The sequence below is a fragment of the Lepidochelys kempii genome, chromosome 13, assembly GCF_965140265.1.
Source record: "Lepidochelys kempii isolate rLepKem1 chromosome 13, rLepKem1.hap2, whole genome shotgun sequence".
Classification (NCBI taxonomy): domain Eukaryota; kingdom Metazoa; phylum Chordata; order Testudines; family Cheloniidae; genus Lepidochelys; species Lepidochelys kempii.
Window position 1 is genome coordinate 5878003 of NC_133268.1, and position 24501 is coordinate 5902503.

At 46.0% G+C, this 24501-nt stretch overlaps 1 protein-coding gene across 16 annotated transcripts in view; it reads left to right on the forward strand.

The window, feature by feature from the left end:
• KCNQ2 (potassium voltage-gated channel subfamily Q member 2) overlaps window positions 1–24501 on the forward strand; it is a 122279-nt gene that overhangs the window by 60246 nt on the left and 37532 nt on the right. For 7 of the 16 annotated variants that reach the window (XM_073309034.1, XM_073309043.1, XM_073309035.1 and 4 more), the window contains exons 6-12: window positions 1229–1339; window positions 3171–3266; window positions 5696–5790; window positions 11994–12023; window positions 18278–18346; window positions 20522–20569; window positions 20713–20742. In XM_073309034.1, coding sequence (XP_073165135.1) covers window positions 1229–1339; window positions 3171–3266; window positions 5696–5790; window positions 11994–12023; window positions 18278–18346; window positions 20522–20569; window positions 20713–20742 — 479 coding nt within the window. The remainder of the gene's footprint in view (window positions 1–1228; window positions 1340–3170; window positions 3267–5695; window positions 5791–11993; window positions 12024–18277; window positions 18347–20521; window positions 20570–20712; window positions 20743–24501) is intronic. The other 9 variants (XM_073309037.1, XM_073309050.1, XM_073309049.1 and 6 more) reach the window with 3 other exon arrangements.

Sequence of the window (24501 nt, forward strand, 5' to 3'; positions counted from 1 at the left end):
GCAGAGGTGGTCTGGGACCAGCTGGGGTGGTCCAGAGAATGAAGGGAGAGAGCGGGACGGGAGGAGGCATGGCTGGGGTGATCATGTGCCTGGGAGATGTGTGCCCTGCCAATGGCACTAGGGAAGCCCCATAGTAGCAGAGATACAAGCTGCCTCCTGGCACCAAGGAAGGGTTAAATCTGGTCTTCTGAGCCTCAGCTTTCCCCACTGTGAAATGGGGATAGCAATATATGGGGTGCCTAAGGATACATCCACAAATCTTTGGGAGGGGCTGAGATACTCGGGTGATGGGGATGCTGTACGTGCCGAGGCAGATGGCTAGAACACCTCTGACGTTGCCCTGGCAAGATGCCGTTTCCCCCCGGTAGGCAGAGTGTCTGTGGCAATACGTTGTTGATTGTAGCCGGCTGTTTCTGTGGTTGCTGCTGGTGGCAGCCATTGTGCTAAGGGCAGATACGTAGGCACAAGAAAGAAAGAATCTGTGGCAGTGCTGTGAGTGAATTGTAGAAACGCCGGGCTGGAAGGGAACCTCAAGGTGCCATGGGGTCCAGCACACACTGAGGCAGGATTAAGTATACCTAGATAATCTCTGACAGAAATTTGTCTAACCTGTTCTGAAACACCTCTAGGGGTGGGGATTCCGCAACCAGCTAGGTAACCTAACCCAGAGCTTATAATTAGAAAGTTTTTCCTAATATCTAACCTAAGTCTCCCTGGCTGCAAAGCCGATTACTTCTTGTCCTGCCCTTGACGGACCTGGAGAACAATTGGTCACTGTCCTATTTTACATATTTGAAGACTGTTATGTCCCCACTGAGCCTTCTGTTCTCTAGACTAAACAGATCAGTTTTTCAATTCTTGTAAACCAGTTTCTATTGTGAAAAGATATAGCAAGCCGAGGAACTTTGCACTGCCTCTGTAACAGGAACACACTAAGTACTCAGTAACATGGCTCCGTTGCTCTAGAGAACATAAAAGATCCTGTAACCTTCTCTATGGGGCTCCAACACCCCTCTGCGCATATGTATTTCTATTGAAATAGCCACTGTGATGAATATGCCAGTGAAGTACCCTACAGGATAAAATCCTGGGATCTGGCATAAGAATAACCAGGGAAGGGGGAGATTATGCTGAAGAGAGAATTGCATTCAGCTGTTGTTTCAGTTTTCAATATGGGGCCAGCCAAAAGGCACTGGAGTGAACAGGCTTTGCCTCTCTCTTTCCTTAGATTACACTCACCACCATTGGCTATGGGGACAAGTATCCACAGACCTGGAATGGGCGTCTCCTGGCTGCAACTTTCACCCTCATTGGGGTCTCCTTTTTCGCCCTCCCTGCTGTAAGTAAGCACCCAAACATTACCGTGAAAACAGGACATGAATTTTTCTGTACACAGTCCCACTTACATTCACTGCGGCTGCCGTCTTGCCTATACGGCTCTCTCCAGATTTTTTTGATGATGTTGTTAACTTTGCAGACATTTAATTACTTATTGCAGCAAAAGGATTTCAGCTCAATGGACAAATCCCAGTACTGCCAGAACCCAGTGTTCAAAATTAATGAGTCAGGCCCCAGAAGGTCCTGAGGCTGCCTTATGGAGTCATGAGATTGAAAAAAATAATAAATAAAAGGACACATTTTGGGATTCATTTTGATTTGCTTTCTGGTTTTTTAACTTTTAGGATGTACATTTTTGAGCTTTTCTCTGCAATCATGAAGGTGACAAACTTATTTTTGTTTTAAATAAAATCTGAGACTCACACATAATCGCATGAGTCCAGGAGCTGGGGTTTTAAGGAAAAATATCAAATATCGTGAGACTTGTGATAAAATCATGACAGTTGGCAACACTGACTAAGAGGGGCAGGACACCTGAGATGCCCAGGGACTGTAGTGTGCATTGCGGCTGCTTGGTGCCTATCAGGATTTAGTCCTCTTAATTAAAAGATTAGAACAGCTCCATCTTTTGCATAAATAAGATACCTAGGCCAGATTCTGAGCTGGTGTAAATCAGTGTAGCCATGTTGGTTACAGCAGCAAAGGATCTGTTCCAAGGCTTTTGCATGAAAGGAGTTTTTGTAATTAATCTTTATTTATGAGAGAGAAACACAAAGGGTTTGATTGAGCAACCCTTTCCCCTTGGTGAGCACTTTCATGATTAGTTGCACCAAAGCCCTTCAAATTAGCTTTCAAGTGCCCAGCACCCATAACTGGAGCCAGATTTTCCAACATCCTCAGCTCCCATTTCAACTCCTCAGTTAGAACCAGACTTTCCAAAAGCTCTCAGCTCCCACAAACTGCAAGTTTTTTTTTAAATGTGCCGAGCTCTCTTGAAAACCTGGTCCCAATTGTGGGGGCTGCACATTTATGAAAGTTTGGTCCTGTGTTTGGTTTCTTGTTTCCTGCCACCAAACATGGCATTTCAAGGAGCAAGAAAACAACCACATAATACTGAAGACTATTTGGGCTTACATCTGTGTAGACTGGAACTGATCACAGAAAAATAACTAAGTAACAATAGCATAATATGTTCCATTCTACTTCCATGCATGTCTGTCTTCTGGCTACACATACTCCTTTGAATCAGAATAGAGAGACAACACGAGAGAGATACACTTGTATATTCGTACTTCATGCAATCACTGGCTTCCTGAGATATGACTGAATAAAGTGCATGGTGGGAATTATAGGACAGGATAAATTTTATGGATTGTGTGCTGCAAAACAAATAAAAATATTTGGGCAACGGAAACCATTGGCCTTGTTTTTGTCCCCAAATAGTCACAATCCCCACAAGCCAGTGATAGTGTCATTTCTTGCTCCTGGGCCACTGGGGAGATTTTATTAAGCTACCACAATCATTTTTGCAAAGGTTGAGAGTTCATTGCAGAAAATTCCTTTTTTCTTGATGGAACTGCAGCACTGGGTGAACAGTTTACACTTTATTGCAACACCTGAGAGAAGTAAAACATTTACCCCCAGACTCCATATTGTGCAGTCATAGCATTTGACAGTGGGTGGAAATTATTAGCTTAGGGAGAGGGGAAGTACAAGATGATCTCAATGGGACAGAAAATGAGAAGAGAACAAATCAGAGGAGAGAGTGAGCTGTCAGTAGGGCTATTACAAACACAACTTTTTAGAGCAAATTGTCTCTTTCTTTCTACCAGGGCATTTTAGGTTCTGGCTTTGCCCTGAAGGTTCAAGAACAGCATCGGCAAAAGCACTTTGAGAAGAGGCGAAACCCTGCAGCTGGCCTGATTCAGGTTAGCAAGCAGTGCCCCGATCCTGAAGACAGAAAACTCCCCTGATGCCAGCAGCTGCTCTGTCTCAGCAGACATTCTGGCCCAGAGATGACTGTCCAGGGGTGGCTGGGATTTTTGTGTGTTACATTTCTGTATTGGTAACAATAGCTGGCTAGGAATGAACTGACACAAAGGAGATCTCTCCACCTAGCTCTGTCACTGCATCTCCACCTACCCTCCTGGAGTCAGGTCTTCGGTCCCTGCTCTAGCTGCTTTCCACAGCCTCAGGCAGCAACCTCCCCTAATGGGACAGCTGAAGATTCCTGCTGGCAAAGAGGCTTCACATCACCTACACATAGGGGGCAGGGAGGGGCCATGCCATGGCTGGGGTGAAGTGACCGGAGCTCTGCTTTGCCTCCAGCTGGTGCAGTGGTCCCTATGGGGCCATTTTGCCCCCCCCCCCCCAGCCAGTCCAGAATTGGGGAACAGAAAAATGGCTTAAAGCCACCTCTTCTTCACCCCCCTCAACTCAGCTGATGGTCTATAGCCCCATGTTTTCAGTGTAGAAAGACCAGTGTTAAAAAAAAAAAAGCCCACTTTGCCCCCTGCAGGTACAGACGCTGTTTCTAGGTGGAGTATTTGAAAGTCATCCTAGTGCAAAGTAAAGAGCTTCAGGTGCACTTCCCTCTCCTTATAAGGTCTTCTTCATTGTGAGCCTTGCCTAATTCCCATCAAAATCGATGGGAGGCTTCCCATGGACTTCCTTGAGCTGTGGAACAGACCCTAACCCTCATTCTAACCAGCCTCCTAGGAATGGACACACAGAGTACATCTACACTGCGAAAATAGACCCGTGGCAGCGAGTCTCCGAGCTCGGGTCAACTGAAGGGCTCTCAGGGCTTGGGCTGCTGGTCTCAAAATAGCCATGTAGACGTTCTGGCTTGGGCTGGAGCCTGGGCTCTGAAACCCAGCAACCCTGAGCTCAAGTATCTACACTGCAATTTTTAGCCCTGTTGTGCAAACCATGTGAGCTCAAATCATTGATCCAGGCTCTCCATCTCGCTGGTGCGGGGGAGGGGTGCGGAGGAGGGGTGCGGGTGTTGCAGTGTAGAAGTACCCTCTATTCTTGCACTGAAGAATACCGTTAAGCCATGAAACAGTGCAAGTGAGAGGTTTTAAGAATGTTACAGGTGGGAAATGAACCTAAGGGAGCAACATCTGGGACTCAAGCAAGGAACCTTTATATTAAACTGTCTCAGACAAATTGTTTCCGATTCATTATTCTTTGAGACTCTCTGGAGGAGGAGGGAAGGTGGCATTTTGAGGCAGCTCAAAAGGTGCTAGATAGCAGCCCTGAAAATAAATGCAAGGAAATCATCCACAGGATGACAGCAGATGCTGTCAGCCAGTCTGAGAGGAGAAAAGACAAAATCCAAGAAGATTTAGTTAATACATGATGCAGACAATTAATTAATTCAGCTGGTTTCCCCCAAATTGGTTTTATGCAAAAAGAAAATTTATATGAATGTGATGCTGCGATTGGGAGCATTTTTTGATGGAAACAGATGTCTGTGCATAAGACACTCTTGTAATCTAAGTAATAGTCTGCTATTGCAGCAGGAAAGGCATAGACTGTCAGGTCTTCCAGTCTACAGAAAGACCCTGTTCTTTATCAATAAAACCCAGCAGAGCAGGAACCCAATGGGAGCTGCTGGCTCAAGGCAGAGGGTGTGATTCAGATCTCAGTCAGACTCGCATAGATCAGGTGTAGCAGCGCTGTGAGAGTCGGTGGAGATGCACTAATTTAAGATCAGAATCAGACCCAAAGAGTGGATCTGTGACAGACTGAATCGTTGGGTTAAGGAAGCGGAAAGCTACTAGACTGAGCTACTTGTGAGCCATGTAATCCTTTGACTTGAAAACTTTGATGTGTGTTCCAGCTGAATGGATATTGACTATCAGGATGTGTTCTCTGAGAAGGGTCAGATTGAAGGGTCAGATTTTCAGAGATGCTGAGCACCCCCAGCTCCCCTTGACTCAGCTGGGGTTGTAAGCAGCAGTGCTTCTAACAGTCAGGTTCTAAGCCTTGTTTGTGGGCCTTGCTTATGTTGTTTTTAACATAACCAGCCAGAAAGCGAGGGCAGCATTTTCAGAGGCAAGTGCCATGAGGCAGGGATAGATCTTCAATTTTAAACTGTTTACTGAGCAGCAGTGCAAATCGTTACTGTGTATTTTCATAGGCTCATCTACTGCATAGAGATCTGGTCATCTCTTTTAGAAATTCTGGTCTGAATCAAGAGAAGAACCCTTCCGTTCGCAGCTGGCTAGCACTCTGGTCCTCTGATGAATCTGCTGATCATATTTCTCTTGCTGCGGATTGGAGGGTTAGGGTGGGAAGGACGATTATAGCTGTTTTTCACTCACATGTACAGCTCCCTTCTCCTCCACAGGCTGCTTGGAGGTTCTATGCCACCAACCTCTCTCGAACTGACCTTCACTCTACCTGGGAGTACTATGAACGCACAGTCACTGTTCCCATGTACAGGTACCGACTTTAAACACCTTCTTACAGGTTCCTGTTTCATGATGCCAATGACTCCATCCAGCCCATTCATTTTTTATATTAATTAAATACATTTTTAAAATTTGATTTGAAAAGCTTGCAAGAGCTGGTGTAATTTTAAGTTTCTTCTTATTTTTTTTGCTTTATTTTAATGTCCATGATATTAAATTACTTTTGTGTGCATGTTGTTGTTTTCACCTTTATTTCTCTGTATCCATTGGTAGTTGCATTGTGTTGTGACAGTTGCTACGGCAGTGTGAAGACTTCCTCCAGAGCAGCCTTGGAAAGTAGGTAAATGCGTCCTTTGCCTTGCCACGCAGATCTTAATTCTGATTTGTGTGGTCATGTCATTGTAACCAGATTCTAATGGTTCTTCTGCCTTTCAGCAAACTTCTGCTCCCATCCCTTGACTGGTCCTGACGTTCTCCCAGAGTACAGCACTTTGTTCACTGCTTCCTTGAGTTGTAATTGGCATTTATAGGGTCTGCAGCCTCCTCTGATTCCACCTAGGCCGGTGGGATACAGAGAGGATGAGGCCCTGGGGCAGTGACGTTGATTTATATTGTAATGGTTCTCAGAGTCAGAAATTAAACAGAGCACATGTCTCTCTCTGGGGGTTTGAATGAGGCAAAGCCTTCTCTTCTATATCTCTTCAAATATTGAGACTGGGCAATTGCTTGCAATAGGAGAGAAATCCTAAATGGCAACCCAAGGTAGATGTTGATGAAAAGAATAGTCACAACTGCCATCCCTGCAAGTGGACACTTTCTGGCAGTCATGGCACCAGGGACACACTGCTCCCAGCCTGAAATCCATGCTTGCCTTTGTGACATCGGATAACAGCGTCTCTCAGGCTGATAGCAAAGACATGTCAGTAGGCAGGACTGCCACAGAGTTCTCCTGCATCTTCAGGAGGAGAGCAGCAGAAAAGTTTGTTTCCAAACAACTGGTTTGGATGCCCAGGCATCTTCCATAGCTCTTACGCCAGGGGGTATTCAGCTTATTTAAGACCTGAGGCTTGACCCATCCTATCAGATGCCTGTGGATAGGTTTGACCTCCCAGCTTTGCCGGGATCAGACCTATAGGAGCAACTGCTTGTGTATGCAACAGCTCTGCCTGCAGCCTGAACTGCCTCTGCGGCTCACCCTGGGTAGGGGGGCAACCCAGGGCTGCCAAGAGCCCAGCATCTTGTATGACTCACACACACACACCTGGCAGTGCCGTCGTGCTGTCACACAGCCCATCGGGATGCCCACCCACATCGGGCAGGGCTGCAAATGCTTCTCCCAGCAGTTGGGAGCTGCTGTGGTGCCTGCTATCCAGGCAGCCTCTCTGCTGCCCCTGCTGAATCCAGGAGGAGGAGAAGGAGGAGGCAATCAGCAGGGACTGAAGGGGAGGGGCTCAAGGAGTGCCACCATGCTCTCCCAGCTAGCCCCCACCTACCCCCCCCCTCACTCTCCAGGCAACTCCCAGCCTCCATCTGTCCCCAGTGAGCCCCCCAGTCACTCCTCCTACAGCTGTCAGCCCTCACCTCTAATCCAGGCCTGAACCCCACACAGTGCCCCGCCCACTCCTGAGCCACCCGCCAGTCCCCACACAGCCCTCTTCCCTACCCCCCCTCCAAACAGCCCTCAGCCCCCATCCTTCCCCTCACAATCCCCAGACGCTGTCACTTCCCATACAGCTCTCAGCACCTACCCACCAGCCATCCTCTATGCGGCCCCCAGCTGATCCACTGATCCTCAATCCCCAGAAAGCCAGCAGCACCCCTGCCCCATGGCCAGGCAGCACATGGGCCAGATCCCTCTCCCCGCAACTCATGTCACTTGCAGTTTCTCCCAAAGGGGGAAAATTCAGATTCCAGGTGCGCTGCCCTTCCTGCCCACCAGGAGCAGCTCCACGCAAATGGAAAGACTGAAGAGCTGCAAGAAATAAGTCTGATTTGCTTGGCCGCAGGGCAGCTGCCACATTTGAGTGGCATCCGTGTCAATTTGGCATGGTTTAAATGGAATGACCTCTTGCTAATACTAAGGCAGCACTTGAAGCTTAAATGACCCCAGTTAGAGTAGGGATAGCTGGAGAGTGGCATTCCCTTCAGGGTGGGACTTGCAGATGCACTGAAATTCCCTAGGAAATCCCCAGGATGAGGCATGATGCCCTGAAGAGACGTTCACAAAAGCACGGATCCTTTTCAGCAGCCCCTCTCTGTCCTCTGCATGTGGCGAAACAGACTGTGCTCCCCGGCCCCCACAGGCAGGCTCGACAATATGGTAATGCCAAGATGTGGGGGTTTTACGGATTTCCCTTGATGCTAAAAATAGCAGTGAGTGTCATTTTACACACCAAAGGCTTAACGTGCAATGCATCGCCAGGCAGCATTGTGCATCCCTGTCGTTTTAATGTGCATACATGGAGCTACACAGGACGGTCTGTGATGCTGAATGAATCAACCGGGTTAGTTCCACAGTAGGAATTGACTGATGGTGCCGGCCATTGTTTGGTCATTCTCATTGTCTGGTCATTGAGACAGCCCACGGATTTCTTATTTACCCCACTAGAGAATAGCATGGTACAGTATTGGAACGGTAGGTCTGTTACCCCTGGGAGGAACTGTCAGACAGAAGAGCTGTCTATTAGAAATCAAAATCTGTTTCTGTTCTCCCTGATTATTGGTGCGTGTTGGAATCCTAGCAGACAATCAGAATATGTTTCCTTGAGTGGGTGGGCCTGTCAGAAACCCTGCAGCCAGTCTGTTAATCCATTTTCAAAGTCCACTGGAACTCACATTACTATTATGATCAGTGCATTTTGCACGGGATCCATTCCCTATGTTTATTTCTTTTAGCTGAAGACATTTATGAACCACCTTCAGTGTTTTATTTAAAAAGCCTGTTTCCCAATAGCATTACACTCATTCAGTGAGTCTCTCCCTCCCTTCTCCTTGCCTTTAATTGAGGTTAAATAATTCCTACTGAAGTCAGCTCTCAGCGAGGGTGAGAGCACTGGATCTGCTCCAAAGTCCGTTGTGGTCCGTGGCAGCCCAGCCATTGATTTCAGTGGGCCATGGATCAGGCCTTGAGGGTGTTTGAAAGAATAAGCCTCTGGACAGTGAAATCCTTTTCAATGACTATTTGCTAAAGCAATTAGCCCGTTAAAATCGTTGCATCACGTGGACCAAAAGCTAAAATTCAGGTGGAAAGCTAATCTGGTCAGGTAAATGAAGACCTTTTGGATGCGTTGAATTGAAATTTAGCCTATGAAAGAGTAGAGCCATCTTAACTAAAACTCCCTCAAGGATGAGTTACTCATGGTGGGAGGGGGTGAGGGGCTGATGCAAGGCAATTAATCTCTGTTTGAGGAACAACTGCATGACCTGTGGTCCTTGGAGGAGATATTACCACTAGTTCTGCACAGGCTGGCCCAGAGGGTGGAGCTGGAGGTGACTAAGGGTTGGGGACATTTGAATATGTGGGTTCACTGGCCATAACACCCCTCACAAATGATGGCCATTATTCTATCCCCTGGGGCTGAAGCCCAATGCACTTTCCCTGGGTTGGGGAGGGTAGATTTTGTCTCCAATTCACATTCCTTTCCCACCGAATTTCACCTGCATAAACCCTGATTATTGTGCTGTATGCAGGTACAGTGAATGTCACCCACAAGGTCAAAAGAAAACCATGTCACACCAATATGTTAAATATGGCGTAAGCCACATAGTTTGGAGACAGATCTGAATGTGGAAAAAGATCTGATGAACTTCCCCAAATGGCAGGTCTGCATGTCTAGGAATTTGGTTTGCACCTTGTTAATGCTTAACAGGTTTCGATTGTACTACAGCAGTGGTTCTAAAACTTTTGCACTGGTGACCCCTTTCACACAGCAAGCCTCTGAGTGTGATCCCCCTTATAAATTAAAAAGACTTTTTTATATTATATATTTAACACCATTATAAATGCTGGATGCAAAGCGGGGTTGGGGGTGGAGGCTGACAGCTCGCGACCCCCCCATATAATAACCTCACGACCCCCTGAGGGGTCCAGACCCCCAGTTTGAGAACCCCTGTACTACAGTTTCTAAATGTAGCAATACTGTCCTTACTATGAAGTAAGGGGAGTATGTATGATCGGGAGGTTATAGACATGGGACTAGGAGCCAGGACGGCAGAGATCTGTTCTCAGCGCTGTCACTGACTTGTGGTTTGATCTTGGAAAAGTCACTTACTGTAACTTCTTTATAACAAAATCTCCCTGACTGTAAATGGGGATAATAAACCTGGCCTCAGATGGGTGTCGGGAGTATTAATAAATGTTTGTAAACCATCGGAGATCCTCTTATTACAGTTGCTAAATTGACGTGCCAAGGTTTGCCATTGAACCAAAATTACTGTGATATAAATGAACCACCCGCGGGCTGCTGCATAAGGTGCCCGACACACTGGATAAAACATGGTGTCGGCAGTGCTTCATTTGAGCCAGGGCTGAGCCCCGGCACCTCTAGGCCGGGCAGTTCCTAGCCCCGGCCCCTCTTGCCACGTCAGTTATTAAAGTTAAAAAAATGGCTTGTGCCCTGGCATCTCTTTCATTAGGAATTGAGCACTGAGTGCCAATGTCAGTCATGCAACGTGGTGCATCCTCTGAAATTCTCCTGGATGCTGCACAGAACCACCAGTAGCCTCTCACAGTTTATGATTTAATGTATGGGGTTCACTCTATAACGTATCATCTCCCATGTCAATAGCCCTTGAAATCTGTCAGGCGAAGCTCAGTACAAGTAGTGTCCCCCCCCCCATTAAAAAAAAGGAAGTGGGGGGTTAACTTTATATTCTGGCTGTAGCTTTCATCACACACAGAGGCGCAGTGTCCATTCTGCCTTCTTCTACCCACTTCCCTAAGGAATTCATGTTATTCCAAATTGTTGAATGAAATAAGCAATATAAGTCACTGATGGAATGCCACATGGCCCAAAATGACACAGGACAGCCCTGCCGTGGGTTACCTCTGCTGTGATCTAGCAGATGAATAAGTCTGTTTTGGAAGGGGGTATGGGGAAGTGGGTATTTCCTCCGCGTGATAAGTAAGATGTGGTGACTGGTATCTTGGCCCAAAGCTGGTAGGTTGGCATTGACGCATCTTTTGCTCACATTGTACTGCTTATTCCTCATTAAGTAGCTGTCAGCAGGAGCCCTGTGACATGGGCTTACATGTTTTCTCAATGTTGCTCCCACAAAGAATGGATTGTTTCACACTGGAAAATTATTACATACGCCTTGCGGGAACATCAGATTTCCAGAACCTCATTGCAATGACCTACTGCAGTAGAGTCAGACCCACTTCTTTTGGGAGGATATTTTATTCCCAAAGAAAATCTAAAATTGAACCCTTACACTCAAAGTATGTCAGTACCAAAGTTCAAATAAATAAAACGTGAAACATATGGATTCAATCTGCATAGAAAAGCACATTGTAATGGGCATTTATGCATGTACATACTTATACACCAAGACATCAGAAATTTTTGTGTACATTTGTAACCAGATTTGCTTAAAAGGACTCTGTCCTTCATCACCACCAGTTCTAACAATACCCAGCTCTCAACTACATTACTATCCCTGATGTGAATGCGCTCTCTGTGTATTGGCAGTCATAGGGTATAAATCAATGGCCACTAGAGATATGCTTATGGTATGGAATTAGTGTAGATCTTCTGAACCTCATTCTTGGACACGTTGAACCCAGGAGCTATGCTTCTGGAGAGGTACCTCATTAGTTAGCATTTCAGAGTGAGGAGCTCATGTGATTCTAGGAGGAGGCCCCAGCTGACAGAACCTCCAAATGTAATAATTCCCCCAGGGAATGTTTGCAAAAGGTTGCTTGGAGGTTTCTACATTTTCCCCTCAATCTCTTTTGCCCACCTTTGTTTTTTGAGCAAACCCTAGACTAGCCATTATTGAAGTGCGATACGGATCTGCAGCAATTTGTAGTCCTACTGAGGTTGGGAAAGCTGGAGCCAATTCAGATTTGCCAGCCACCTGTAAGCCCGGTTCACAGTACATCTGCTCATTGAAATACAGGTAGCTCACATGCTAATTTTCTTTCTTCTGTTTCTTTTCTCCCTCCTTCCACCCCTTTTGCTGTTTTTCTTTCTCTGGCCCCTTTTGTTTTCTTTGGTGAAAACACTCGAAAAGCTCGCAAACGCAAACGTATGGTGCCTCCAGGTATGAAGTGCATGTGAATCTAAAACCATGTGTTATGTCACTCCTTCTTTGTCTGGGACCGTAACATGCTAAGCCTGTAATACAACCAAAACCCTGTTTTTTTTAAAAAAAGCTCCAAAATCAACCTCCCCGCTCAACTGTCTGTAGGCTAATTCCATGCATCTTCATCAATAGTCTAGCTGGTGGTTTGTACAAGCGTTGGGAAACTGTACATCTACATGGCAATGTCAGGAAGGAGAACAGGAGATTTCTCAGTGAGCTTGGTTTTCTAAGTGGAAGTTATGAACACCTTCAGATTCATAGGACAGTTAATAAGAAAACTCCCCATTCTCTTCTGCCCTTTTCTCATCCTTTTTTTCGTATTTCCATCTCTCAACTTTTCCTCTCCTTCACCCCTTTTTTCTCCTCTGCAGCCCTCTCTTATCCCAATCCACTCTTGGTTGTCACAGCTGTGGCCACTAGCTACCAGTGAAGATACGTTAAACCGAAATGGCTGGTTTTGACCTCACTTGACAGCCTGTGCTAGCTTTCGAAGGGGCAGTTTAACCTCAATAAGGTTTATGAGAGTTACTGGCAATTCAGAGCTGAGCGAACTGTTTGCAGTGAATAATTCATTCAGTGAGTCTAACCTTTTGGAGTCTTTCAGGTTGAAAGGATCTATATGTATGATACATGTAAAAGATTTATTATGAATAAATATTATCTCAGTGGCTACTAAAAGTGGATTTTCAAATCACAGGGATATGTTAGACATGAAGGAAATCCCAAAGGAAAGTAAATACTTATTTTAAGAAGGAGAACAGTGATCACCTATTTGCTGCTTTGCATTTCAAAATTGCAGGCCTGATCCTGTTCTCCGTTAAACCAGTGTAAATCCACATACACTCCATTGATGTCAATCTGATTTCAGGCCTGTTTTTCCAAACCCGTCTCAGATTTTGCAGTTGCACGTTTTACAGCCACAGTGAGTTGCAGTCACATTTTTGTCCCTGCAGTTAATTTACAGGAAAAAAGCAACAATGCACTGCAGGGACAGAGTTGTGGATATACTTCACTGTGGCACAGAATGGAAGCTCGGTTTGAAAAGCAGGCCTTTACTCTGGTATAACTGAGATAAAAAAATGGCCTCTTGTTTGCAGTCCATAAAATAAAGGTATTTACAAACTTCCAGAAGTTGGAAAATTTATGAAGAGTTGTTCAGGTCAGAGCCACAAAGTCATACTTCAGAAAATCGTTAATTTTACAGGACACATACTTCACCTCAATTTTTATATTTTAGCCATTTGTGTACAGACTTACTATTCTACAATTACAAAGCAACTGCATGGTTATTTCTGTCCTGATGCCATATAGGCTATTGACTTCATTGGAATAAGGATCAGGTTCCAGATATTCTCTGCAAAATTGTTATGTACGGTAGCGAAAATGGGATTTAGAGAAGAAAACCCTATGCAAGTTACTGGGCCCAAACTTCCGCTAGCCTCAAATTGGCCTTCAATTTTTGTGTGTGCACATTTGCCTACTCTGACAACAGTGCCCCCCGTACCCATATTTAAGTGCAGAATGAGTCTGTGCATTTTTGCAAGCAGAATCAATTGCATATGTAAACATGGGCATGCAAAAATCAGGGACTGCAGCTGAAAATTCATATGCATTCAAAATTCATATGCATACAATGCCAGATCCTCAGCTGGTGTAAATCAGCATAGCTCCATTGACGCCAACAAAGATCTGGCCCATAAGGCCCAATTCTGCAAGCCTTACACACATGAGTAATTCTGTTGAAGTCAATGGGACTGCTTGTGTGAGTAAAAGCTGTAAGACGGGGTTCCTCATTATCAGTTTTGTGGTGTCTCGGTCCATAAAGACAAAACCACAATGCAAAGGAGGTTCATTGCGAGTGTGGGCACTTGGTTCTTCTCAGAGACAGGACTTGCTGCATCTTGGGCCTCTCACGGTACCATGCTGTCCACCCAGCTCTGACATCCACTCCTTCTCATCGCTTTGATGTTCCGTCTTCCTCCCTCACTCCCTGGGCCTGCCTTATGGGATAATGACTATCGGTTCTGTGTGTGTGCATGTGTGTGTGGGTACACACTGCCCCGTCCAGCTGTTTTCCCCCTGTTGTGGTTTGTGATGGTATCGTGTTTTTTTTGCGGCGGGCTTTGAGGCATGAGAACCCCACGGCCCCGGCTCTGTTATGCTTGAATATTTGTGCTCCCAGCAACAGTAATTTTGTGCCGTGGGCAGGGAATGCCTGATGTTAGTGTTGTGTTTCTTGTGATGTATCAACAAGAGCAGGGCGGTCAATTTAATGAGAGAGAGAGGAGATGATTCACTTCTGGAGCCACAAGTACAAAGCAGGAGAGCCTGTGCAGCGAGCAGGAAATTCTAACCCGTTGCTGAGTTGGGTAGCGTGAGCTGTGTGTCGTACTGTACCTTGGTGTGTGCATCCTCTTGCCTTGCTGGTCTTGAAACATGCACCCTTGAAGCAAGTGAAACGAATGCTGGGACAAGAGAGAGAAAATGTCAAACACCACAATCTCAGGTTCTTTTCCACATCCTAGCGCAAAACACGACAACACCCTACTTTGCACACAGTTCTCTTCCACCCGTGCACCTTCAGGGTACTTCTATACTGCAGCTGTGAGGGTGCCTCCCAGCCTGGGGGGACAGACCCACTCTCGCTCAGCTTGAGCTGTGCACTAAAAATAGCAATGTGGACTTTGCGGCCCTGCCGGCAGCACGGCCAAGCAGCCAGAGTACAAGCCCGCCTGACCCCCTGGGAACATACTTGGGTGGCTAGCTTGGGCCATCACCCAGGCCACAACGGCCACTCAGCTATTTTTAGCATGCTAGCTTGAGCAGAGCTAGTGCGTGTCTGTCTAGCTGAGCTGGGAGGCATACTCCCACCTGCTGTGTAGATGTACCCTTAGAGGCACAAAGATGTCAAGATCCAACAGTTTGGAACGAAACTCAGCAAAACCTGAGCCCTCCATTTCCCTTCATATGAGGTGTATGAAGACATAAAAGCCACAGTGTACCTCACTGGCAGAGCAGCTCAGTAACTGGTTCCTGAACTGGTATGATAGCTAGAGAGGAGGCCGAGCGGCAGTACTCGCATCTAGGTTTTGGGTTCAGCATGTTCAGGTTTGCTCCTGTCTCCAGTGATGATCGCCAGAAGACTAGTCAACCTTCCTTCTTTTGCTCCGCAAACACACAGACTCCACCATTAAAATGTAGCATCTGCATTTGCGAACTCCCTTTCGTTCCTTTGGCTTCAGTGCTGCATTCAGCTGCTGGCGTTTGGAAGCCACATGGCTGAACCTGTTCTACGGAGAGGCAGCCATTTTCAGCATCATGTGAGCCTAATGCGTTTGTTCCCGTGGTTGGAGCAAGTGACTGGGAGCCAACAGAAAGATCTTGGGACCTAGCTCTGATTGAGTTACTGACTTGCCGGGTCACACTGGACAGGCCATTTGGACTCCTAGTTTGCTCACCCTAGTGCAGAAAAGCTGGGCCATCACCAGATGTTTTACTGGAGATGAAGAAAGTAATCCACAAAAAGGAATTAGGTGCACAACTTCCAGTAAAAATCAGTGGCATTTTGTGCTTGATTTTGTGCACACATCGGCTCAGATAATGCCCTGCAAGGAATCTACAAAAAACAGCCAGTGGCCCTGAATGAACATAATGATGAAGTGCTTCATGCATCACTCCACTGCAGCGAGATCAGGGTCTCCCTGGTAGGATCATTAATTCATCAGGATGGCTGGCTTCAGTATGTGTTATCCTTTAGGGGGAAACAAAACTCTGGCTGAGAGATGTCAGAGGAATGTGGCTGTACTGCTCTGGAAAGAAGCCAGGCCAAATTTTGAGGCCCTATTTTTGTCAACCTCTTTAGGAACTTTTTGATTACCTCCATTTTGGGCACACAAAAACCCAACCATTACATTCACTGAATGGATAATTGTGCTTTTAAATGTGAGTTTTGTACATGCAGCACACATGCTCTTGTAATCGTGTGGTCAGTTAAGCAAGACCACTGAAAATGCTTCCCTTATAATTTAAAGCTGCTGAAGAACATGTCCATAATTATGCCCTGCTTTGTTCCAAGATTGACTGAGCAGGTGTATAAGAAATGTGGACCAATGACTATGACCAGTGTGATAGCTTATCTGGGACGGACAGGTGCGTCCAATCCATAGGGAGCATCTAAGTTCGGGAATGCTTCTTGCCCTGTAATGACTAGATATCAGTCCTGCGACTGCTGACAGCTAATGCAGAATCTCCTTTACTTGAAGTGTAGAGCCCAGTTTTAGATCTGAACAGCTGGGTCATAGCTGAGCAAAGAGATCCTGCCCATACAGGAGACACCTCATGGTTCTCGCTCTTTTCGCCAGTAGTCTGGATGCGTCACAGAAGTGGTCATCTGACAGAACATGGTGGGGGAAAGAGCAGCTTTCTTCGATGCTCTGCCCTCCTTAGTTGCTAACTGTGCACTGAGATTCCGATGTTAAGGACTGCCCTCCCTGCATGCTGTGAGTGACACATTTGTAAGGAACCCAGACAGCTGCCATGTAGGAGGTGCTGTGTATGTTGAGAAGGAGGAGGCAGCAGTCCAGGATGGGTGACTCTCCTTTGAATGAGCATAAATTCCTTGATGTGCTGCCTTAGGATGCCAAGAGCTGCATAGGGGTCTGGCTAGCTAGGGCTTGTCTACACGACCACGTAAGCCAATGTAAGTTACGTCGTTCAGGGGTGTGAACGCCTGCCAACATAGCTTCCGCCTCTCGTTGAGGTGGAGTAATTAGGCCAACAGGAGAGCTCTCTCCCAGCGACATAGGGCGTCTTCACCAGATGTGCTACGTCGGTGCAGCTGCACCAATGTAGCGTGATAGTGAAGACAAACTCTTACACCCATTCCAGACTGAACTAGCTAGTATCTGGGCGCATTTACTTCAGGCAAGAGTGTAAATATTTTGAGACTTGCCACAGGCAGGCCGGAGGGTTATCTGTGCTGATTTCATGCCCTCTGGGAAGACATGCTGGAAGGAGGAGTTTCGGATATTGGCAAAGACACACCAGGGTTGTGCCAAGGAAGTCTCAACAAGCATCTGGATTTGTCCCATCAGCCCCTGACCCTGCGCACAGAGTCCCTGAGCAGACGCTTGAGTGGATGCTGCTCTTTCCAGCGAAGTGAGTCTTTTACGGAGATGAATCCCGTCTCCCGACATTTCCAGTCTGCTTCTCTCGCAGTTGAGAACTCGACCGTGAATATCAATGTAAAATATTTATAGAGCCATCCTCAGATCCATAAAGGTTTCGTGGACTCACAGTAGCACTCTTTCTGCCCTTTACATAAACGTCTCTCCTTCACTTCTGCCAGCTGACATACAGGTGGGCAGCATAGTTAATACCTGCCGTGCATTGCAACTCAGTAGGTTTTATGTTGTTAGAAAGATAAAGCCAGATAGGCAGAATTTTTCATGAACCAATGGATGATCAGAGTGGTAGGGTGAGTCTCTTTTTCTGTAAGTTTCAGATCACAGATGAGGAGGAAACATCCGTTCTACCCTAAGATACAAGGCATATCATCCATTTATTTTGTCTTCACCAGGACCGGACACATGAAGTATGAATCAAACATTCAACCAAATTCAAAGCTGGACCGAGCATTTGTTATAAGTCTTAAACACTGCTGCCAGTTTCCTTGGATAGTCGCAGCCTCTGGAAGTCTGTCCCTCCTCACACTGTAAGATTCTGCCTCTTCCTCCAGGATACCCCCAGTTTCTGGAGTTCTGCCTCTGGCAACAGGATCACACTACAGTGTACTTTGAGTTCTTCTGCCAGCCCTAGTCTCTGGGACCTGCATGACACCTCTAACAAAGTAGGGCCAACTGCTAAACAACATGCTGTAAACACCTGCCTTGCCAAATGTAACAGTACTGTACAGGAACACTGGCCACTGCTCAACTTCGGAGAGTTTAGAGATACAAGAATGCAGATGAAATTTCTCTCTCTCTTTCTCTCACTGCCTTGCTATCTGTCTCTCCTGCACCTACCTTCGGGCACTTTGAAAAGTGGCCTTAGCAGTACGATCCCTGTTCATTCTCCCCAAGCTACCCGGTGTTTGCAAACCACGACACAAAGCTCAGATTGGTTGAAAGTAGGTGGGTGGGGTAGTTCCCGTGACAGGAAGTTGTGATATTGTCTCTGCCTGAATGTAATTGTCTCTCATTTTCTCACTTTAGACTCATTCCGCCTCTGAACCAGCTGGAACTCCTCAGGAACCTGAAGAGCAAATCGGGACTGACTTTCAGGTTAGCAACAGAGCTGGGAGAGCTCAGAAAACACCCAGCTGGCAAACCAATTTCCTTCCTTCCTTCCTTCCTTCCTTCCTTCCTTCCTTCCTTCCTTCCTTCCTTCCTTCCTTCCTTCCTTCCTTCCTTCCTTCCTTCCTTCCTTCCTTCCTTCCTTCCTTCCTTCCTTCCTTCCTTCCTTCCTTCCCTGGTATGTGCACAGCCCTGGATAATTCTGTGTACCTGGATGCTGCCATATAATGGGTTATATATGGTGCGTTGGCTCCCATCCCTCTCCCCAGGTGATGCTTGTAAATTCCTTTGCTAGACCCTTTCCTACATCATCTTCTATTAAACATTCCCTGCGTGTTCAGCTGACAACAGAAAGTAATATGTCATGAGGCTACCTGGCCAGTCTGAGCAAAGTGCTGAAGGGGGTTGGGGCTTTTTAAGACCTCTGGAGTTATCTCATGTTTCAGAAAAATTGTTAAAGCATCAGGAGCTTAACATGCCTGACTAAAGGACTTACAATTTGTATATTTAACCCCAGGATTGGGCATGGCTCCTGGCTTGTTTGTAAATGGCATCTGTGTTATGTTCCCCCAGGCCCTGTAGCATGGCTTCTCTCCTTCTGCTCAAGGGAATTTGGATGGGACTCTCTTCAGAGCTCATCAATACCACGTTATTTAACTACCTAAAATGGTCACTGCTGAGTAGAGCCAGGCCCAGGAGATCTGCATTCGTATGTCCACTAGAGTTTTAGGAAATTGGTCCCTGGATTTGCATCTGAACTTCCCCAGAGTGATCTGGTGTTCTGGCTCAGGCAAATCCCTACTCACTGGGGGACAAGTGTCACTCCCTCTCTCCCAAGGACCAAGTGAGCTGCCTCTGCAGCATTCTCAATCCCTGCCAGCTTGGAGAATGGGAGATGGTGGCCAGAAATCAAATGCAGCTCTCCTAGGTGGAAATGCAAAGAACTTTCACTAGGCCACCAGGCCATTTTTCATCATTTTTTTTTGTTGGGAGAGAGAAGTTCTTGAATCGTATATGAACCTTGGGTGAGATTTTCAGCCTGGCCTTAACTTGGCCTCTGGTTTTGTGCCAGAAATTGTAGAGGTGCCATTTAGTTCACTTTGTCTTCTATGCCCTGGATTTACTGGGGCAATCAGGTATTTAGACATCTAAATGACATGCAGCAACTGCATACCCAAATTGCCAGAGTTTGAAAACATGGCTCGCGTCTCTCTCTCTCAATGAGCAGTTGCCAAAGATAATTTTTCATATGGAGCCTTTAGCCGCAGCTGAGGCTCCTGCAGAAGCTGGAAAAAGAGTGGTGTGCACCTTCCAGCCGATCCTCTCCCCCCCCCCCCACACACACACAAAAAACCCAACAACAACAACAAAACTTCTGCACTACTGAGCCACTGCATGGGGCAGATGCATCGATGAAACAACATCTCCTAGAGTTAGTGTAACAGGCCCGCCTGAGCCAGGGCATCCCGCAGAGCAGACTTGCCTTAATTTTACAGAAAAAATAAATTAACACAACTCAAAATGGCCACCTGGATATTAAAGATCATAACATAAAATAACCAGCCCTTTGCTGAGCCAAGCAAAATGGTGTTAGAGCTAGGTCCCTGATAGGCCAGGTTTCTTAAGTTTAGGAGAGGGAGAGCCTGCTGTCACAGCTTCACCCAGAACTGGCCCTTGAAAGAAGCAGCCAATTCTTTTTATCTTGCTTGCTGAACCCTGATTGGCCTCTGCCTGCTCCCAGCCCTTCTAGCTGCAGGAGGACCAAGTCTCATTGGTTCCACCGGTAGCTGATCCTGGCAGATCTCTGTAGATCATTCCTGGTGGTCCAGACTCACTTTTAATCATTTCGAAAAGGACCACTTTGTAGAGAGGGGTGTGCAAAGGTTGGGCGGGGCCTCTGGTAGGGGGCAGCAAATGCCTGGTACACCTCATGACTGTCAGTTCTATGCCTAAGAGCTGAAAGGAAAGTTTATGAAAGGTCTGTGAAAGTCCTGGGGAGTTGCTCAGAAACAAACTCAAATTTTCAAAGTAGCTTGACCATTCGCTGTCCCTCGTTTGCTCATGCGAGTGGTGTAACCACGGGGCTCCATAGTAATCTGTGTGCACAAAGAGGTGGGTTTTGTGACTTTTTGACCCTGTACGTCTCGTGTGTCTCCTCCCAAGGTTGTGTGAGTCTGCGGCTATCTTCTCTCCAGCCCGGAAGCCCCAGGAGTAAGTGCTCCATGCCCTCCCTTGCATCCACCTCGCTTAGTTGTACTGTTTGGTACTGTCCTTTCGTTATGTTTGAACAGTGAATGCAGCTGCATCCTTCGCTCCTGACACCACTGATAATGTCCTATTGCTTCTGTTTAAAGGAAAGAGCAGCAGCCTGAGCCATCACCCAGGTCTGTATCACTGCCAACATGCCATTCCCATGCTTTACATGTATGTGAGAGTGCGCGCGCCACGTATGCCTGTACCAACAAGGAGCTGAGTGCCATTAAAACCAGCATAGCAGGTTGTCGCGCTTGTTCTGAGCTGTGGGACATGTCACTGTGTGTCATACATCTATGTAATGCTGGGCCTTAAATCAGATTTTCCTTCTTTGCAGTATACCTTGGCTATATTTTGTAGCTATGTGGATAGTGTCTATGGGGGTTGTGCTGGCAGCAGATGAGGTTTGAGGTGTGTCAAATTTGCCCTCAGAAATGTTTTGTCACAGGCTGATGTCTTCTGAGTTTTTGGCAGATGAGTGTCCAGAGTACATGGGAAAAGGGGACTGTTTTATGCCTCTCTTTCCTCTGCCTGTTTCCAGAATCTGGGAGCTGAAATAACAATGTAGACACAATTTTAACACTTCATGTTCTGTTCCCCTGCCACCACACGTCCCATGACTGAGCCCAACCCTGGCTCTGCCTTTCCTTCAGTCCCTGTACCAAAAAACCAAAGCGAGTTCAGCCAGACACTCTCAGAACTCTCCCAGGCCATGGGTTTAGGAGAAATGGAGCATTGCCTACGTCCACTGGCCCTCCATGCCATTCAATCGCTTTGTACGTCAACAGCTCCAAACACCTCCCAGCACTCCCCTGCTACCCCTTCTTGCCAAACCCGTTGTGCAATAACTGACTATACTCTTTGGACTCAATCACATAGTCTTTACTCACTAACTTCAGGTGGAGTTTTGCATGAATAAGGAAAGCTTCAAGATTTGGTCCAATATAATTAAAGAGCACGGGCATAATATTTTATGCCTGTTTCAAACCATCACTGCAAGATACAGAGGATGCCACTAGCATGATTGACAGCACGTACTGGAACTGAGGAATCACCTAAAGTAGGGTACACCTCATGGGATCACAGATCTCCCTGCCTTAGAACTTGCTGAATAATGTATGCGACCAATGTTTTTGCATGCCAATGGTCAACTAGAGCTGCTGGAAAGTTTTAGCTTACACAGATTTTCCAGTGCAAAACGGGAGAGAGGGAAATGCTGATGACAATTTTTGAGACAAATGTTCCTCATTTTCCATCCAGCTCAACCTAGTTAATTGCATGTCAGTATCCCATCGGTTAGTTGTGCTTGGCAGTAATTTCAGGTTGAATTTCGAACTGGATGTTTTTAACCCTCCACCCCACCCAACTTAGTTTATGACCTAAATATGTTAAGAAGGAAATACTGTTGGATCTAAACACTTCTTGCGGTTCACTAACATTGTAAATATAACAAGACAGATGTTAGTCTGAGGATGGTGTTCCTGTACTGGATGTAAAGGGCTGCTGCACCTTTCAATCTCAGGGGCTAGAAACAAGTTAACTTTTCCCTGGCACAAAATCCAGTAAAGGATATTTAAGTAGATAAGGTGCTGGCTAAGAGGATTAAGTGCCCAGCTTTACTGTTATTTCCACTTTATCTCCTTCCTGTCACTCATCTGAGCTTTTCTGTGCATGTAGGATCTCCAGAGTGCTCCATCCACAAGCTGCCAAATAAATCTAATCACCAACATCACGTTTTCACAAGTCAGACCTTATTTCCTCCTGCTTTGAGGCCTAACCTTGTGCAGTGAGAAGGAATGTAGCCTCCCGTCCTCCATTCCACTTCAGATATCATCAGCAAGGAAAACAACACAGCGAGTACCTTCCTGGAAGAGACCAAGCGTGAAATATTGGCCCCAGTACCATTGAGGCCAGTGGAGCCAGGATGTCATCCCAAGAATCTGGCTAATCTGGTATCCTGTCTCTGACAGTGGCGTATTTTGTACGCTTCAGAGGAAAAATTAAACTCCCCAGACTGCACCTAGTTGTGCCATGTGGAAGAATCTCTACTTGGTCTCAGCCAAGGTTCTGTTTAGACCCCGAAGTCTGAGGATTGATAGCCCTTTGTGACTTTATATTAGCCTGTGTAACTGTAACAACAGATGCTGTCCTCAATCGTAGAAGCATTTTTCTTTTCATCTCACTAACATCCTGCAGCAGTAAGCACCACAGGTTAATACACATGTTAAAATAATATATTTTTAGTGGTTTTAATTTTTTCCCTTTTAATTGTATCCAGCGCCCTTTTGTTCTTACGTTGGGGGAGAGGGTAAATGGAAGTGGCATGATTGGTCTTTTCTTTCCTATTCATTATTTTCTATAACTTCCTCACTTGACTCCTTTTCAAACTAAGTTTTCTTAGTCCTTATAATATTCCCCCCATGCTTCAAATCATTTTTGTTGCTCTTCTAGGAAAGTGGCTACACAGGAGTACTCAAAGCTGAGGGTGTGCTGTTTACTTTTATAATGGCATTAAAATATTTTCCATATTGTTCTCAATAGCCTCCTTAGCGCAGCCAAACCAATTTTCCCCCAATATTTTGCTAGTGCAATAATCCTTCCTTCCACCCCATTATTCTGACACAGCTGCAGAACTGATGAAGGCATTTTACAAAGATCAGCACACCTTCCCGTGTGAGGGTTGAGATTGCCAACATTCTCAGTGCCCATAAAGAAACTCTTTCTACTCAAATAGATGTCTGGACCCTTTAGGAACAGACCCCAATACGCTTACATTGAGTAGCACTGGAAGGTCTCATAGAAGCCAGAGTATACTCTGGAAGACCATGCCCCTAATTTCACATGCAGTGCCCTTAAACCCACAGGGATTCAACTATTAATTTATTTATTATTTGTATTTTGGTATAGGGGCTCCAATCATGCATCAGAGCCCAGTATGCTCAGGGCTGTACAGAACTGAAAGTCAATGCCCCTTTACACATAATGCAGTTACCCAATTTGGGGTTACCCTATTACTGTATAACACTTTAGTATTTTTTTTTAATTACCAAGGGAGGTAGTTTATTTTGCCTTGGATTTGAATTAGGCATTGCAGCTTGGAGATGGGTTTCGTCTTTGCCATTTTTCTGTTATGTTTTACGCTCAAACTTGTCTGCATTCATCCCGTTACCAAGCACTGTGAAGTTGTATGCTGATCAGCTATTAAGAACCATAAGCTCATTTCTCTGTGACCCGCAGTGCAGGTTGTGATGGACACAAACCATGTTGGTATTTGGCTACATTTTTTTTAACTCCTCATAAAGTCTGCTCTGTTGCAAAGTGCTTTGGGTGCTGTCTGTCCATCTGCATCGCAATCGGCTTATGACAGGGGTGGGGGAGCAGAACTCTTCACGTCCTGATGGCTGACCTATACAGTGCAGCTAGCTATGATCACTCCCTCTAATAAAAGAACACACTTCTCTTGTGTCTCTCTCAAGGTGGAGATGAAAGGATGGCCGGCTGGCTGCCCTGTCTGTTAGCCTCAGGGGAAGCAGAAGGGAGGGGGTGTGACTTTTCTCACTACTCCTACTAAGCAAGGCCTACTATTCAGATAGGGTAATGGGATGTGATTATTCACGTACTAATCAGGCTGAAAATTCAGTGTGGCAGGTTGTCTCTGCTTATTTTGTCTTCTGACCAAAGTATTAAGGGGCACATGTATGGCTTAGCTAGGTCTGCGGAGATTTCTATGTGAAATATATGTCCGATGTTCTTTAAAAATGGTTTGTTGAACATCTGTAGGCATCTGTGATGAGATTTATACCCTTCCTTTTGTATTTTTCAGGACAGGATCAGGCAAAATGAAAAAAAAATCAGAGTGCAAAGAAACAGGAGAATTCTAGGGAACTGTA